Source organism: Oncorhynchus keta, chromosome 31 (assembly GCF_023373465.1).
Source record: "Oncorhynchus keta strain PuntledgeMale-10-30-2019 chromosome 31, Oket_V2, whole genome shotgun sequence".
Classification (NCBI taxonomy): domain Eukaryota; kingdom Metazoa; phylum Chordata; class Actinopteri; order Salmoniformes; family Salmonidae; genus Oncorhynchus; species Oncorhynchus keta.
In genome coordinates, this window is record NC_068451.1 from 14,885,017 (window position 1) to 14,900,481 (window position 15,465).

At 43.1% G+C, this 15,465-nt stretch overlaps 1 protein-coding gene across 5 annotated transcripts in view; it reads left to right on the forward strand.

Moving 5' to 3' along the window:
• The window catches only part of LOC118364534 (disintegrin and metalloproteinase domain-containing protein 15-like), a 48,837-nt gene that overhangs the window by 7,696 nt on the left and 25,676 nt on the right, over positions 1-15,465 (forward strand). For 4 of the 5 annotated variants that reach the window (XM_052489663.1, XM_052489665.1, XM_052489664.1 and 1 more), the window contains 5 exons: positions 440-2,050; positions 8,095-8,198; positions 13,888-13,964; positions 14,213-14,291; positions 14,443-14,519. In XM_052489663.1, coding sequence (XP_052345623.1) covers positions 1,816-2,050; positions 8,095-8,198; positions 13,888-13,964; positions 14,213-14,291; positions 14,443-14,519 — 572 coding nt within the window. In that variant the 5' untranslated portion in view covers positions 440-1,815. Of the gene's footprint in view, positions 1-439; positions 2,051-8,094; positions 8,199-13,887; positions 13,965-14,212; positions 14,292-14,442; positions 14,520-15,465 lie in introns of those variants that run through there. The other variant, XM_035746152.2, reaches the window with a different exon arrangement.

Genomic DNA, 15,465 nt, shown 5'->3' on the forward strand with positions numbered 1-15,465 from the left:
TTTGAACCCTTCTATTTCCTGACTTAGTTGATGGGATGGCTCTTGGATGAACTCTGAGAACTCATGACAGAATGACAGTGCCTTTAATTTTGAAGTCAAATGCGCTTACTCTTTTCTGGGAATGATCTCAAAGACAAATCTAAACAAACACAGACAAACTCTTTGGGATGCAGCCTCCCTCCCACTCTCCTTCCTGGGCCCTTCTCTCTCCATCCGGTCTTACATGCTGTTGTATTATCCTCTTCTGTCTTCACTAATGCTTTTCATTCCATGCACTGACACCCAATAATATAATTAGGGCAAATATGTTCCTTTCGCTGAATTGTACTGTTATTTAACACTGCCCCGTCTTACCTACTGTACTCTCCCCATCCCACTCTCTATTCCTCCCACTTTTCTGCTCTCTTTCTACCCTTCACCTCCACTCTCTCCTGTTTAGGTGTTGTCCAGACTGGGCTGCAGGCTGCGGTGGTGCTGTGTGTGTTGGGAGAGGCAGAGGGGTGACCGGGCCGTGAAGTGCACAGTCCCAGGCGGCCTACTGGCTCCAGTGCTGGAGGGACCTGGGCAGGATCTGTACCACCTGTGTCCCACTAGTAACTGGGACCCAGTAGATAGTACATATCTGTGTCTGAACAGCTATGTTAGGGCGACCACCTATTAGGGTGACCACCTAAATGATCTGCAGACAGTAAAGATATTTAGCATATTAAGCCATTACAGGTTTTGGTCCTGAATCTTTTTCAATGGCAATAAAACAAACTTGCCGAATGAACAGTTGATCATTATACACTGTTAAATGTTTATATTGGCTCATTTCTTTCAAGTCTTGTTCTGAAGGAAATTGTTTCATTCTTTGAATCCCTGTCCAAAGTTGTATTTCCTGTGACTAATTAATCGTTAAATCAACTAGACTAACAATAGCATCTGTTTCACCAGAGGTTTCAGCAGATTGCAGTTGTTATTTAGCAATGCTGACAATTGACAAAACTGTAGATCCAGCTAATTCTTTGGGATGTTCAGACAATAGGATGACTTAATATTATCAGATTAAATAGCCTGTCTGTGTGTAAGGTAAACAATTGCATAATTTAGTCACACTTAATTACCTTAAAATGCAGGACTTTATACATCGATTTAGTCATTTTAGAATTCGCTATATAGAAATGTTGTAAGGTTAGAATACGCGGCTGTCTAGAATGTCACCGCAGAAAGATTCAGGCAGTAAAGAGTTAAAGCACAAGAGAAAATCCCGCCCTGTTCGGGGGTTGAAATGCGATTACGCCATCGCTGTAATACACGGACTCAGTTTTGTGCCCGAATGTCTTGCATGTGCGAAGCAGTCTGTCTTTCGGGAAATAAAATATTCTGAATAGTACTTTGGGATTTTAACGAGATCACAGTGGGCTCATCTCCGCTACGGAATGGACATATGTTGTAGTAGCTCTGTGTGTGAAGGTAACGGTACTGGAAGTATGACCCTGCGATAACTGCAGCCAGAGGCTACGGACAGCGAGCTGGGCTTGGTTAGAGGTTTGTTACAGGACTTTATGGTGTGGGCTAATGGCGCAGGTGAATGAAGCCTCTTGAAATAAAGTTACACGTTCGATTGACTGGCACAAGCAACACTTCTGCTCTGCTTTGCATTTGTGGATACTATCATGGACTTTCGCTTGACATTTGCCCCTGTAGGCAAATTGAGGTAGCGGTATAGTTTCCTCCAACAGAACCTGTGACCTTTCTCCGTTTTTGAATGCCTTGTTTTACACCTTTTACGTGGATTAGTTGATGGACACGAGCTAATGTCACTGCGCAACAATGTTTCCGTCTAGAGCTCTGGTAACGTTGGTGCTACTCGAGACTGTTACATTTCGCGGTACTCAATCAAATACGTTACCTAGTAACCGTTTAGGATTGCTGCACGATGCCGAGTTGCAGGAATATCTGCTGGCGGAACGTCATATGAATTCAAATAAAACAGAGATGGAGAAGCCACAAGAGAAGCTGTCTCTTGTGAACGCAACAACAGTATCGTCCCACTCCTCACTTACAAGTAGGTATTTGTAGTAACCCTAGTTTAGCCTAGGCAACTTCAAAGGTACTGTCATTAAAATGTCATTTCAGTCCGTGCCTGGGCACTCTCAAATTCACCCAAAATGACATTACATTTTAGGTCTATCCTACAGTCAGTTAACCCTCTATACTGGAGCCTAGCATACATGCCAATTACAATTAATATTTATCTGATACCTTTACTTTCTAAACACAATAACGTTTCTAGTAAATTCGGGTGTAGGCTGTAAAGACCTTTTCACTTAATTGTTCAGATATTGCCTTGACAGTCGCTGGACACGCATTCTGTCCCAGTTGGGGCAAATTCTCAAATATGTTGGAGGTGGTTTATGGTAGAGAAATAAACATTAAATTATCTGGCAACAGCTCTGGTGGACATTCCTGCAGTCAGTATGCCAATTGCATGCTCCCTCAACTTGAGACATCTGTTGCATTGTGTTGTGACAAACCTGCACATTTTAGAGTGACCTTTTATTGCCCCCAGCACAAGGTGCACCTGTGTAATGATCATGCTGTTTAATCAGCTTCTTGGTATTATTTTATTTATTTAACTTGGCACGGCAGTTAAGAACAAATTCTTATTTACAATGACGGCCTACCAAAAGGCTAAAGACCTCCTGCGGGGATGGGAGCAGGAATTAAAATATATACAGTGGGGAGAACAAGTATTTGATACACTGCCGATTTTGCAGGTTTTCCTACTTAAAGCATGTAGAGGTCTGTAATTTTTTATCATAGGTACACTTCAACTGTGAGATACAGAATCTAAAACAAAAATCCAGAAAATTCACATTGTATGATTTTCAAGTAATGACATATGCTTTTCTGCATGACATGCTTTTCTGATGTATCAAATACTTAACTTAATATTTGGTACAGAAACCTTTGTTTGCAATTAGAGATCATACGTTTCCTGTAGTTCTTGACCAGGTTTGCACACACTGCAGCAGGGATTTTGGCCCACTCCTCCATACAGACCTTCTCCAGATCCTTCAGGTTTTGGGACTGTCGCTGGGCAAAATGGACTTTAAGCTCCCTCCAAAGATTTTCTATTGGGTTCAGGTCTGGAAACTGGCTAGGTCACTCCAGGACCTTGAGATGCTTCTACGGAAACACTCCTTAGTTGCCCTTGCTGTGTGTTTCGGGTCGTTGTCATGCTGGAAGACCCAGCCACGACCCATCTTCAATGCTCTTACTGAGGGAAGGAGGTTGTTGGCCAAAATCTCACGATACATGGCCCCATCCATCCTCCCCTCAATACGGTGCAGTCGTCCTGTCCCCTTTGCAGAAAAGCATCCCCAAGGAATGATGTTTCCACCTCCATGCTTCACGGTTGGATGGTGTTCTTGTGGTTGTACTCATCCTTCTTCTTCATCCAAACACGGCGAGTGGAGTTTAGACCAAAAAGCTCTATTTTTGTCTCATCAGACCACATGACCTCCCATTCCTCCTCTGGATCATCCAGACGGTCATTGGCAAACTTCAGACGGGCCTGGACATGCGCTGGCTTGAGCAGGGGGACCTTGCGTGCGCTGCAGGATTTTAATCCATGACGGCGTAGTGTGTTACTAATGGTTTTCTTTGAGACTGTGGTCCCAGCTCTCTTCAGGTCATTGACCAGGTCCTGCCGTGTAGTTCTGGGCTGACCCCTCACCTTCCTCATGATCATTGGGGCGGCAGCGTAGCCTAGTGGTTAGAGCGTTGGACTAGTAACCGAGAGGTTGCAAGTTCAAACCCCCGAGCTGACAAGGTTCAACTCTGTCGTTCTGCCCCTGAACAGGCAGTTAACCCACTGTTCCTAGGCCGTCATTGAAAATAAGAATTTGTTCTGAACTGACTTGCCTAGTTAAATAAAGGTAAAATAAAAACTTGATACCCCACGAGGTGAGATCTTGCATGGAGCCCCAGACTGAAGTTGTTTGACACAGTTGTCATCTTGAACTTCTTCCATTTTCTAATACTTGCGCCAACAGTTATTGCCTTCTCACCAAGCTCTTTGCCTATTAACCTGTAGCCCATCGCAGCCTTGTGCAGGTCTACAATTTTATCCCTGATGTCCTTACACAGCTCTCTGATCTTGGCCATTGTGGAGAGGTTGGAGGCTGTTTGATTGAGTGTGTGGACAGGTGTCTTTTATACAGGTAACAAGTTCAAACAGGTGCAGTTAATACAAGTAACGAGTGGAGAACAGGAGGACTTCTTAAAGAAAAACTAACAGGTCTGTGAGAGCTGGAATTCTTACTGGTTGGTAGGTAATCAAATACTTATGTCATGCAATAAAATGCTAATTAATTACTTAAAAATCATACAATGCGATTTTCTGGATTTTTGTTTTAGATTCTGTCTCTCACAGTTGAAGTGTACCTATGATAAAAATTACAGACCTCTACATGCTTTGTAAGTAGGAAAACCTGCAAAATCGGCAGTGTATCAAATACTTGTTCTCCCCACTGTATATATATATATTTATTATAACATAAATATAGGACAAAACACACATCACGACAAGAGACAACACTACATAAAGAGTGACCTAAGACAACAACATAGCAAGGCAGCAACACATGACAACACAGCATGGTAGCAACACAACATGACAACAACATTGTAGCAAAACAACATGTTACAAACATTATTGGGCACAGACAACAGCACAAAGGGCAAGAAGGTAGAGACTATAATACATCACACAAAGCAGCCACAACTGTCAGTAAGAGTGTCCATGATTGAGTCTTTGAATGAAGAGATTGAGATAAAACTGTCCAGTTTGAGTGTTTGTTGCAGCTTGTTCCAGTCACTAGCTGCAGCGAACTGAAAAGAGAGCGACCCAGGGATGTGTTTTCTTTGGGGATCGGAAGAACGGGTGTGACTGGCAGAACGGGTGTTGTATGTGGAAGATGAGGGCTGCAGTAGACTGACAGAACGGGTGTTCTGGCAGAACGGGTGTTGTATGTGGAAGATGAGGGCTGCAGTAGATATCTCAGATAGGGGGGAGTGAGGCCTAAGAGGGTTTTATAAATAAGCATTAACCAGTGGGTCTTGCGATGGGTATACAGAGATGCCCAGTTTACAGAGGAGTATAGAGTGCAGTGATGTGTCCTATAAGGAGAATTGATGGCAAATCTGATGGCCGAATGGTAAAGAACATCTAGCCGCTCGAGAGCACCCTTACCTGCTGATCTATAAATTATGTGTCCATAATCTAGCATGGGTAGGATGGCCATTTGAATCAGGGTTAGTTTGCCAGCTGGGGTGAAAGGAGCGAATATGATAGAGGAAACCAAGGCTAGATTTAACTTTGGCCTGCAGCTTTGAAATATGCTGAGAGAAGGACAGTGTACAGTCTAGCCATACTCCCAAGTACTTGTATGAGGTGGCTCCCTCGAGCTCTAAACTCTCAGAGGTAGTCATCACACCTGTGGGAAGAGGGGCATTCTTCTTACCAAACCACATGACCTTTGTTTTGAAGGTGTTCAGATCAAGGTTAAGGGCAGAGAAAGCTTGTTGGACACTAAGAAATCTTTGTTGTAGAGCATTTAACACAAAATCCGGGGAGGGGCCAGCTGAGTATAAGACTGTATCATATCTTGGCAAAGGAGAAATGCTCACTAACAAGGATGTAAACAAATTTGACAACATTTGAGAGTAATAAGCTTTTTGAACATATGGAAAATGTCTGCAGTCTTTTATTTCAGCTCATGAAACCATGTTGTGTTTATATTTTTGTTCAGTCTATAGTTGAAGTCGGACGTTTACATACACTTAGGTTGGAGTCATTAACTTGTTTTTCAACCACACACATTTCTTGTTAACAAACTACAGTTTGGGCAAGTCTGTTAGGACATCTCATCTACTTTGTGCAAGACAAGTAATTTTTCAAACAATTGTTTATAGACAGATTATTTCATTTATATTTCACTCTCACAATTTCAGTGGGTCAGATGTTTACATACATTATGTTGACTGTGTCTTTAAACAACTTGGAAAATTCCAGAAAATGATGTCATGGCTTTAGAAGCTTCTGATATGCTAATTGCCATCATTTGAGTCATTTGGAGGTGTACCTGTGGATGTATTTCAAGGCCTACCTTCAAACTCAGTGCCTCTGTGCTTGACATCAGGTGAAAAATCAAAAGAAATCAGCCAAGACCGCAAACAAAATTGTAGACCTCCACAAATCTGGTTCATCCTTGGGAGCAATTTCCAAATGCCTGAAGGTACCACGTTCATCTGTACAAACAATAGTACTCAAGTACAAACACCATGGGACCAAGCAGCCGTCATACCGCTCAGGCAGGAAATGCTTTCTGTCTCCTAGAGCTGAACGTACTTTGGTGCGAAAAGTGCAAAAAAACATAAAAGGACCTTGTAAAGATGCTGGAGGAAACAGGTACAAAAGTATCTGTATCCACAGTAAAACGAGTCCTATATCGACATAACCTGAAAGGCCGCTCTGCAAGGATGAAGCCACTGTCCCAAAACCTCCATAAAATATCCAGGCTACGGTTTGCCACTGCACATGGGGACAAAGATTGTACTTTTTGGGGAAATGTCCTCTGGTCTGATGAAACAAAAATATAACTGTTTGGCCATAATGGCCATCGTTATGTTTGGAGGAAAAAGGGGGATGCATGCAAGCCCGAAGAACACCATCCCAACCTTGACGCACGGGGTGGCAGCATCATGTTGTTGGGGTGCTTTGCTGAAGGAGGGACTGGTGCACTTCACAAAATAGATGACATCATGAGCAAGGAAAACTATGTGGATATATTGAAGCAACATCTCAAGACATCAGTCAGGAAGTTAAAGCTTGGTGGCAAATGGTTCTTCCAAATGGACAAGGACCCAAAGCATACTTCCAAAATTGTGGCAAAATGGCTTAAGGACAACAAAGTCAAGGTATTGGAGTGGCCATCACAAAACCCTCAATCCCATAGAAAAGTTGTGGGCAGAACTGAAAAAGCGTGTGCGAGCAAGGAGTCCTACAAACCTGACTCAGTTACACCAGCTCTGTCAGGAGGAATGGGCCAAAATTCACCAAACTTATTGTGGGAAGCTTGTGGACCGCTACCCAAAACGTTTGACCAAAGTTAAACAATTTCAAGGCAATGCTTTCAAATACTAATTGAGTGTATGGAAACTTCTGAGCCACTGGGAATGTGATGAAAGAAATAAAAGCTGAAATAAATCATTCTCTCTACTATTATTCTGACATTTCACATTCTTAAAATAAAGTGGTGATTCTAATTGATCTAAGACAGGACATTTTTACTATGATTAAATGTCAGGAATTTAAATGTATTTGGCTACAGTGTACGTAAACTTCCGACTTCAACTGTACATAGGTAGGCTATTGTAAAATGGGCACTGGGAGGTGGTCTGCTGCTTGTTAGTCCTCGAGACACCTGCCAGCCAGCCAGTCATCTATAACTAGCCTAATACAGGCTCTGGACAACAGTTGTACTAGGAACGGACAGGGGACACAGAGCCTCTTGTACTGAAGTTAATGCAGCTGTGTCTGTTTTATGTGTGTGTGAAGAAAGGAGTCAGAAGATATGCCTGCTAAGAAACAGAGAGCATGAGCTGTTATAAGCACATCTGGCATCACTGATTGGTTTGTGCAATTAGCTTGAATTGTACATGCTTAGTTAAGATTGTGATGCTGAGCTTTTTTTCCTGGCATATTGAAACCATTTAATGAAAATTGTAGGTTTCCTGCATTTCCTACCCTAAGCCTGCATACCACATTAGTTTTTCCTTACGACTAAGGGATATCCATCTGGGATATGGCTGGCTTTATCTTAGCATTAGCATTGCCCCATGGGGAAGGGGGTTCACTGACTACTAGGGTAATTGGTTGCCATTAGCTGAGAATTTAGATTTTAGGGTCACTACTAGCATTAACAAAATAGTTTCTCCATCCACTGATGTTATAGTATCAAAGTGATTTATTCATCTGAATATAGCGCCTCAAGGGACGTAAGACAACATTTTCCTATGAATCCCATCTCTCCCTGTCCCCAGGTCCAGAGCACCACCATGGTAGTAGGCACGGCAAGCCACTGGAGAGGACCAGGCCCTTTGTGGTAGTGGACGGACACAATAGAAGTCTGAGTGAGGCCTTGCAGGTGAGACTACAGACATCAAGAGAATGTGTGTGTGAGAGTATCGTTCTACACAGGGACATTCACATAGTATTACTCTGGTCCTACTTCCATTACCGGCTTTCTATTTCCAGGCTTACATGTTACCATTCTTCATTCAGTGATCCCAGAGCACTTTTATAAAGTGGCCTTTATTTTTTTAGTGTCAGAGGTTAATAACCATTCTATTTTTACAGGTTCCATAAGAACTCCTAATTTTAAACTGCAGTTTTCTATCTCAAACTAACATCAAACCCACACCTGGTTATTCCAATTCCAATGTGCGGCTCACATTTGTTTTCTATTCGAAGGTCGTCAGTGTTATGATGTTCTCCTCTCTGGGTGGAGTGAGTGATATGGGGGAATTCTTCAGGATATGATTTCAGACCTCCTGTCAGCTGCACAGGAAGTGTCTGTCCTCTTAAAGTTCCCCAGTCCCCCCCCACCTTCTTCAGATCATAGTTTTTATTCAGGAAGCTCCCTGTAAAATATGTCAAGGCGCCTACTTCCTTCCTCTAATATATTAGCACAAAAAAGGAAGCCAGACAGCAGACCACCCTCCTTTCCACACACACACACACACACACACACACACACACACACACACACACACACACACACACACACACACAGACACACAGACACACAGACACACAGACACACAGACACAGAAGAAAGTAGAGAATAAGAGCATGACAGGGCTACATTTTTGCACATTATATTTTTAAGCCAGCTACTGGATCGGAGTGTTGACTTTCAAAAGGTTGAACCCCATTGTCTCCATCAGGCACCTAGATGTTTGTTTACTGGTTTCAAAACACACCAGGGCACTGCACTGTCATACAAATAACACAGTTGAGTGGGCCTCATTGGCTAAGACTCAGCGGAGAGTCACTCCTAATTCTTACATTATTGTGCGGTTTATCCTCTGAATCACTGCAGTCATTGATGAATGAGTAGCCGTTTTTCACTTGTCATGAGATTACTGCACCCACAGCCTACTGCTCATACTGACGAACATAACACCAGTGATTCACATACTCACTCAAAATACATGCAACGTGTAACCATGGAAACCGGGATCTGTTTTTAGATTGTTTGTCAGAAATGAGAGGAGAGGTGGGGGATGGTGTCATATGGGAGGGGTGTGACTGTGTGTGTCTGTTATACAAACTTTGTCCGTCCACCCTCATCAACACCCACCCACCCCCTGAACAATGTAATTCCTGTAACGTTCCATTTCCCCGTCCAGGGTATTCACGTGATAAAGATCACTCTAACCCGAGCCAAGTGTGACCTTAGAAGTTAGAGCCACCACTTGTGCTCTAAATAACACTAATTAAAAGTATTGAAATTCACCACTCGAACTGAGTGCACTTACTTGAATGTAATCCCCATGATAGTGTGCAACTTCATCACGTTAAATGTAGATCTTTTATTTGTCTAGCAAAGCATGATTAGCTATAGATAAGATGATCATAAATGTTCTCTCGAGGCAAAAATATCTGAGTGTATATTCTTTGCATATCATTACCATGCTACAAATAGATTATTATTTTAGTTAGTTCAAAAGAACTACGAGTTCCTTTTTGATGAAATGCGTGTAACTCCCAGCCCAATTAGGATCTCAGATTGATTATACGTGAGTGAGATATTAAAGAAGAAAACATGCCAGTCACCACAGCGTTAGTATCATTTATTATGGTGGAGCAGGCGACTTGTGTCCTCTTGGGAGAGGCACTTGACTTGGCCTGAATAGCTTCTGTCAACGTAGAACCATGAATAGATCTACTTTGTCAAACAAACAAACTTTCAGACAGTTGCCACATTGATGTTGGAAATAAATGTTTTAAGAAGAAAATACAGACATGTATGACATGTTATTATTAGCCTCCACACCAACTTGGTTATGAATGGATTTGTGACACACACACACACACACACACACACACACACACACACACACACACACACACACACACACACACACACACACACACACACACACACACACACACACACACACACACACACACACACACACACACACACACACACACACACACGGAACTCTGATGTGTAAGGCGTGCAGCAGGGAGCTTCACCTTAATACAGCTTAAGGAGGAGACCTAATTCAGAGCACGATCGCTCTGTGTTGACAGTGAGCATTTCTGCCACCCCAACCCTTTACCCTACCATTAAGACAGCCGTGTGTGTGTGAGGGGGGCATTATTGTCTTACACCCAAAGCATGGTAAGACGGATTCTTTACGTAAGGGGGGGGCTCTTATCTACTTAAGAAAGTGTCTGTAGGGAAAGTGTTTCACTAGGGTGTGTGGTGTATTGAGCCGGGTAAAGAATGGTCTTGAGTTAATCCCCAACCGGGGTCGTGTTTATATAACCAGATCATTCATTATACCCCAAAAGTAATTCAAATCACTGAGTACTTCTCTAAGCCCAAGTGAAGGTAATGCAAGTAGGCAGGCTACTAGTTAAATGGGAATGAATCACTTGTTTCCTATTGGTGAGGTTAGTTCTGGATATCCATGCACAGCAGTAAAGAAACAATCAGAGGCAGACATGAGTTTCAGTGAAGTGGTTTTCACTCTTCCCTTCATATCAGCATCTGTTGAACATTTATAAACCAGGACATGTTGACGATCTGGTTCATTGATATTAATCAGTCAAGTGCTAGGGAAGAGGAGAAGAGCCAGCAAACACCACATTCCCTTTGGGACTGGAGGTGAATGCGACACTCCTCTACCTCATGTTGCCCATTGTACATTAATTTACTTTGTTGTGTACCCCTTTGCATTACAATAACAAGTCATGAACTAACCCAGAGATTTCCCTCAGATAGTGGACAGGCACACTCCATTCACATGTCCAGACTTGATCCATAAACAGGATCCAGGGCTGCTCTGGGTCAGACTAAATAACAGAGAAGCACAACAGGGACTGAGGAAGACAGACATCCCAGGAGCTGACTGATTGTATTTCCCTCCCTCACACTCGTCCGTTGAGCTGAAAGAGCTGGAGAGGAATCACGACTCGCCCTGTCCCTCCCTTCCTCCGTTACACCCCCTCCGCCCCTTTTCCCCTCTCCTCCTCCCTGGTTTATTTCTTCTGCTCTGGGTCACAAGCAGCTCTGGGTCTGAATGGACCCCACCCAGCATTAATTTGGCGGTGAGCTCATCTTGTTACTAGCAGGAGGTCACGGCCTGGGATACTTACCTCACTGAAGGAGAGGGGGGAAATAAGAGGAGAGGGTGAAGGTAGAGAGTGGGGGAAGGAGAGGTAATGGCAGCAGAGATGGAGTGGACATGGTTGTCGATAGGATAAAGAATGACAGAGGTGAGAGAGGTGAAAGTGAAATGCCTGTGAGAGTGAAACGAGAGACCAGTTGCGAGTGTGAGGTAAAGATTCAGAAGGAGGAAGAGGGAGAGACGAGGAGAGAAATGTAAGAGAAATTGTAATGCTCAAAGAAGAGGGAGAGGGTGAGAAAGGGAGAAGTGAGTCAATGACAAACAAAGTGTGGAGAGGGTGGGTGTTTCTTGGCTGAGCTCCAGATATTTGGGTGTGATCCTCCACTAGAGCCCTGAACAGATGTAGCTCTGCTCTGCTCTGGAAGGAGCCCTGTTTCTACTCTGACCTCTCTCCCCAAAACCACAATCCAAGGCAGCTTGCCAAAAGATGCAGATGTTTGAGAGAGTGTGTACATGTGCTGTATGTCTTCCTATCTCTTTCTCTCCCTATCGCTTTCTCACCCTTAATCTTTATTCTCTTTGGACACATAACTGACATTACTGTAGTTAGTTTTTTTCCTTGTAGTTTTTAGCCAGATCTCCACCATTGTGCCTAGAGGCTTTGTTGGTTACCCATTGGACTCTTGCCCTGGCGGTACAAAAACACAGGTCCACCCAACATAACTCAGTCACACTCTCCTTACATACTGTGGTGAATGACCTCACCGAAGCCCTCTGATTCTAATAAAGACTATAGGAACTAGAAATAGACCAGAGTTATATTTTCATTCAAATGTATTGGAAATCCCCCTCAATTAGCATCATCTACTTCTGGGATTCTTCTTAGATTATGATATTCTTGGATGTGGAACCAGTTATATTTCGTACATATCCAATGACTGGGTTCCAGTGTGAATAGTTATGTTATTACTAATAGCCTCTTAGAGCCTATGGTACAGGGACACAGTTGTATGTGTCATATGAACCATGATGTTGTTGAAGTATTTCTTGGACTGTGGACAGTAGAATACTTCTGAGTGAATTGGGTGTAAGTTGTTCTTGGACTTGGGTACCCGGCAATGACATTATCCAGCATGGTTTTTGCCGGTCCACAGACGATTTAGACTCTCTGGTTCCTCATAGTCACTAACCCCTACTTGGAACTGAACAGACCTCTCTGCCATACTGTCACCACCATTACCTTACTGCCTGTACTCCTACTTCTAGTCCCATTCCCAAGCCTGATCCCCTGCCAATTCCTGTCAGTTAGCTGGAGAGGAGAAAGCGAGGAAGCAGCACTCTGCGGTGGGGATGGAGGGAAGCGCCAACAGGAAGGGTTTCACTTACTCACTGTCTTCATAGGTGGAGCCGTTAAATGCGCTAGAAAATGACTGAATGGCAGGAAGAGAGACGGTGTTAGTTCCCGCTGGGGGGGAATGACTGTAATGAGATGGAAGCGCATGGGGAAATGGACATGAAAAGAGGGAGAGGATGTCGTTTACCCACCGCCGCCTCTGCATTTGGTGAGAGAAATGTGCAGCAGGCAAATGAAGTCCATTTATAGCCTGGTCCTTAGTGCCTATGAGGGGTAACCCTGGCTGACAGTCTGATTCAGCTCATTTGGGCTCTAGTATTGTGCTTAGGTGCCAGTGCCAATCAAAGACTGGGTGCTGCACGCATTTAGAGACTGGGTCTATTTTAGAGAGCATGCAGGTGTAAACGTTGACAGGTAGTGCTCAGGGGCGGCTGCAGCCATAGACAAAGTATAACTTTAATCGCACCATCTCATTTCATGTCCGCTGGCTGGTTTGATGGGATGAGTATTGATTGGCTGAAGGGATTCAAAGTATATAGTATTATCCAATTTGAGCGTTGCGTAATAATGGAACTTTAGTGCGGAGAAAGGATGAGCGCTCCATAGCTGCCTACTACATCTGAAATGTTGTCCATCAGCCTCTAAAGGATATAGGTCATTGTGTACAGAAAATGCTCTTTATGAACTATGCAGGACTTCCTAAGCCTCAATCCTTTAACCTTCGCAGGGTTAATAAGAAAGACCACATGGTGGTACTGGATATTACTGCTGTTTCACTAAGGAGATTGTCCCTTTGCCCCGTTTGCCACTTCAAGCTGCTCTTGGCTGCATTCGCTCATTAAGACACTCATCACGTGCTAATCATGAGTACACCATGTTGAAACATTGAGTGATTACAACAACAACAACAGCAAACAATGTAATTGCTGGAAAGATTTTGTTGGACAATGAGTTAATTTGGTCACATAAGGTCCTTGTTCCCCTTTAGCACAACAGTTGTTAGGGGGAAGTGTCCAACCAAATTTTTGTATTACAGTTAGTTCAATTATCCACTGACTTATGAGGATCCAAATCACAGTACACATTACAGGTGTATGTTTCTTTTCCTTTCACAGAACGGTCACCCAGACAAGCTACAGTGTGGTCTTCAAATTGGAGGCAGCATCTATCTTTTGGACCTGGAGAAAAACCAGTAAGCTCACTAACAAAAGATACTCCATTTTAAAATATCAGAAGACTAAAATATATGTAATCATAAGCTTTAGCTATCTGAATGGGGAGTTGTGATGCAGAAATGCCCCAACCTTTGCAATCGTTGAGTTAAGACTTCATAGTTTCATAAAGGGATTTATCATCAACAATAAAACGTTCGGACTTCAGATAAATCTTCAGAGGAATTAGTCTGAATGAATGTACAGTAACCCTGTCCTCTCCCTGCAGCGCTCTCCTGCCCAAGCCCCCCAATGTCTTCTACTACCTCCCTAATGGCACTGGGGTTTCTTTAGAGGAGAGCACAGTGGTAAGTAATGTGTTGTAAATGTTCTGATTTGTTATAGGTAGAATTGTTAAAGGGGTTGATATGAAAACGGCAAGTTAGTTCATATGAGCTTGGATAATAATGTCGTCCTTATATTATGTTGACTCCTCTCTCCCTGGTTGTTATCTCCTAGACTCACTGCTACTACCACGGCTCAGTGAGGGGCTTCCCACAGTCCAGGGTGGCTCTCAGTACCTGCTCTGGACTCAGGTAATAATATCAACTTGAACTCTCTGTCAAAACTACAGGATGGTATGCAGCCTGTCAAAATTAGGATCATTTCCACTCTGTCACTACTTGATTTGAGAATGGTGTCCATGGAAGTGAGATCATACAAATTCATACTATGTAGTCATGCCTTTTAGGTTTTCCATGAAGAAATAGAGCCTAACAGCTCAATGCATTACCTTATGACCGTAAGCATATCGAATCAAATCAAATGTATTTATATAGCCCTTCATACATCAGCTGATATCTCAAAGTGCTGTACAGAAACCAAGCCTAAAACCCCAAACAGCAAGCAATGCAGGTGTAGAAGCACGGAGGCTAGGATATGCATTTCATTATCTGTTATGTAATGGTTCATGCATTTAAAACCAGTAAAGTAATATAAACAGGGGTCAGCCTTATCCCACTTAATCGCCCTCCTGAGTTACTCCCTTTGTGGTGCACTATATGGTGAACCTATTATTATAAAGGGGAAGTCTTTACTAAGGGCACTTCATATTTGCCTGCAGTACGAACGACGTCATGGTTATGTGAGCGTCATGGTCATGTGAGTGGGGCAGAATGATCGACCGTGAGGTGGCTTTAATCCAATTCAGATTCATCAGAAAGAACTCTGACCTCCTCACGCGTACTAATCACCCGATTTGATAAAGCGACAGTTTTAATCTGGGGTCCCTTCCGCTGACCTGGATACTTTAGGGATATCCAAATGAACTTGGTGGAAATCCATGGAAAATCCTCTTGACCTTTATTTAGAGTTGGAGTTATTTAGAGCTCTTTACTCACGTGGGAAGACCGTGTGGCCATATACTTGGTTTAGGGTCATGTTTATGTAGAAAAGGTCATCTGCTAATTGTTTACTCCATGTGTAACTCTGTGTTGTCTGTTCACACTGCTATGCTTTATCTTGGCCAGGTCGCAGTTGCAA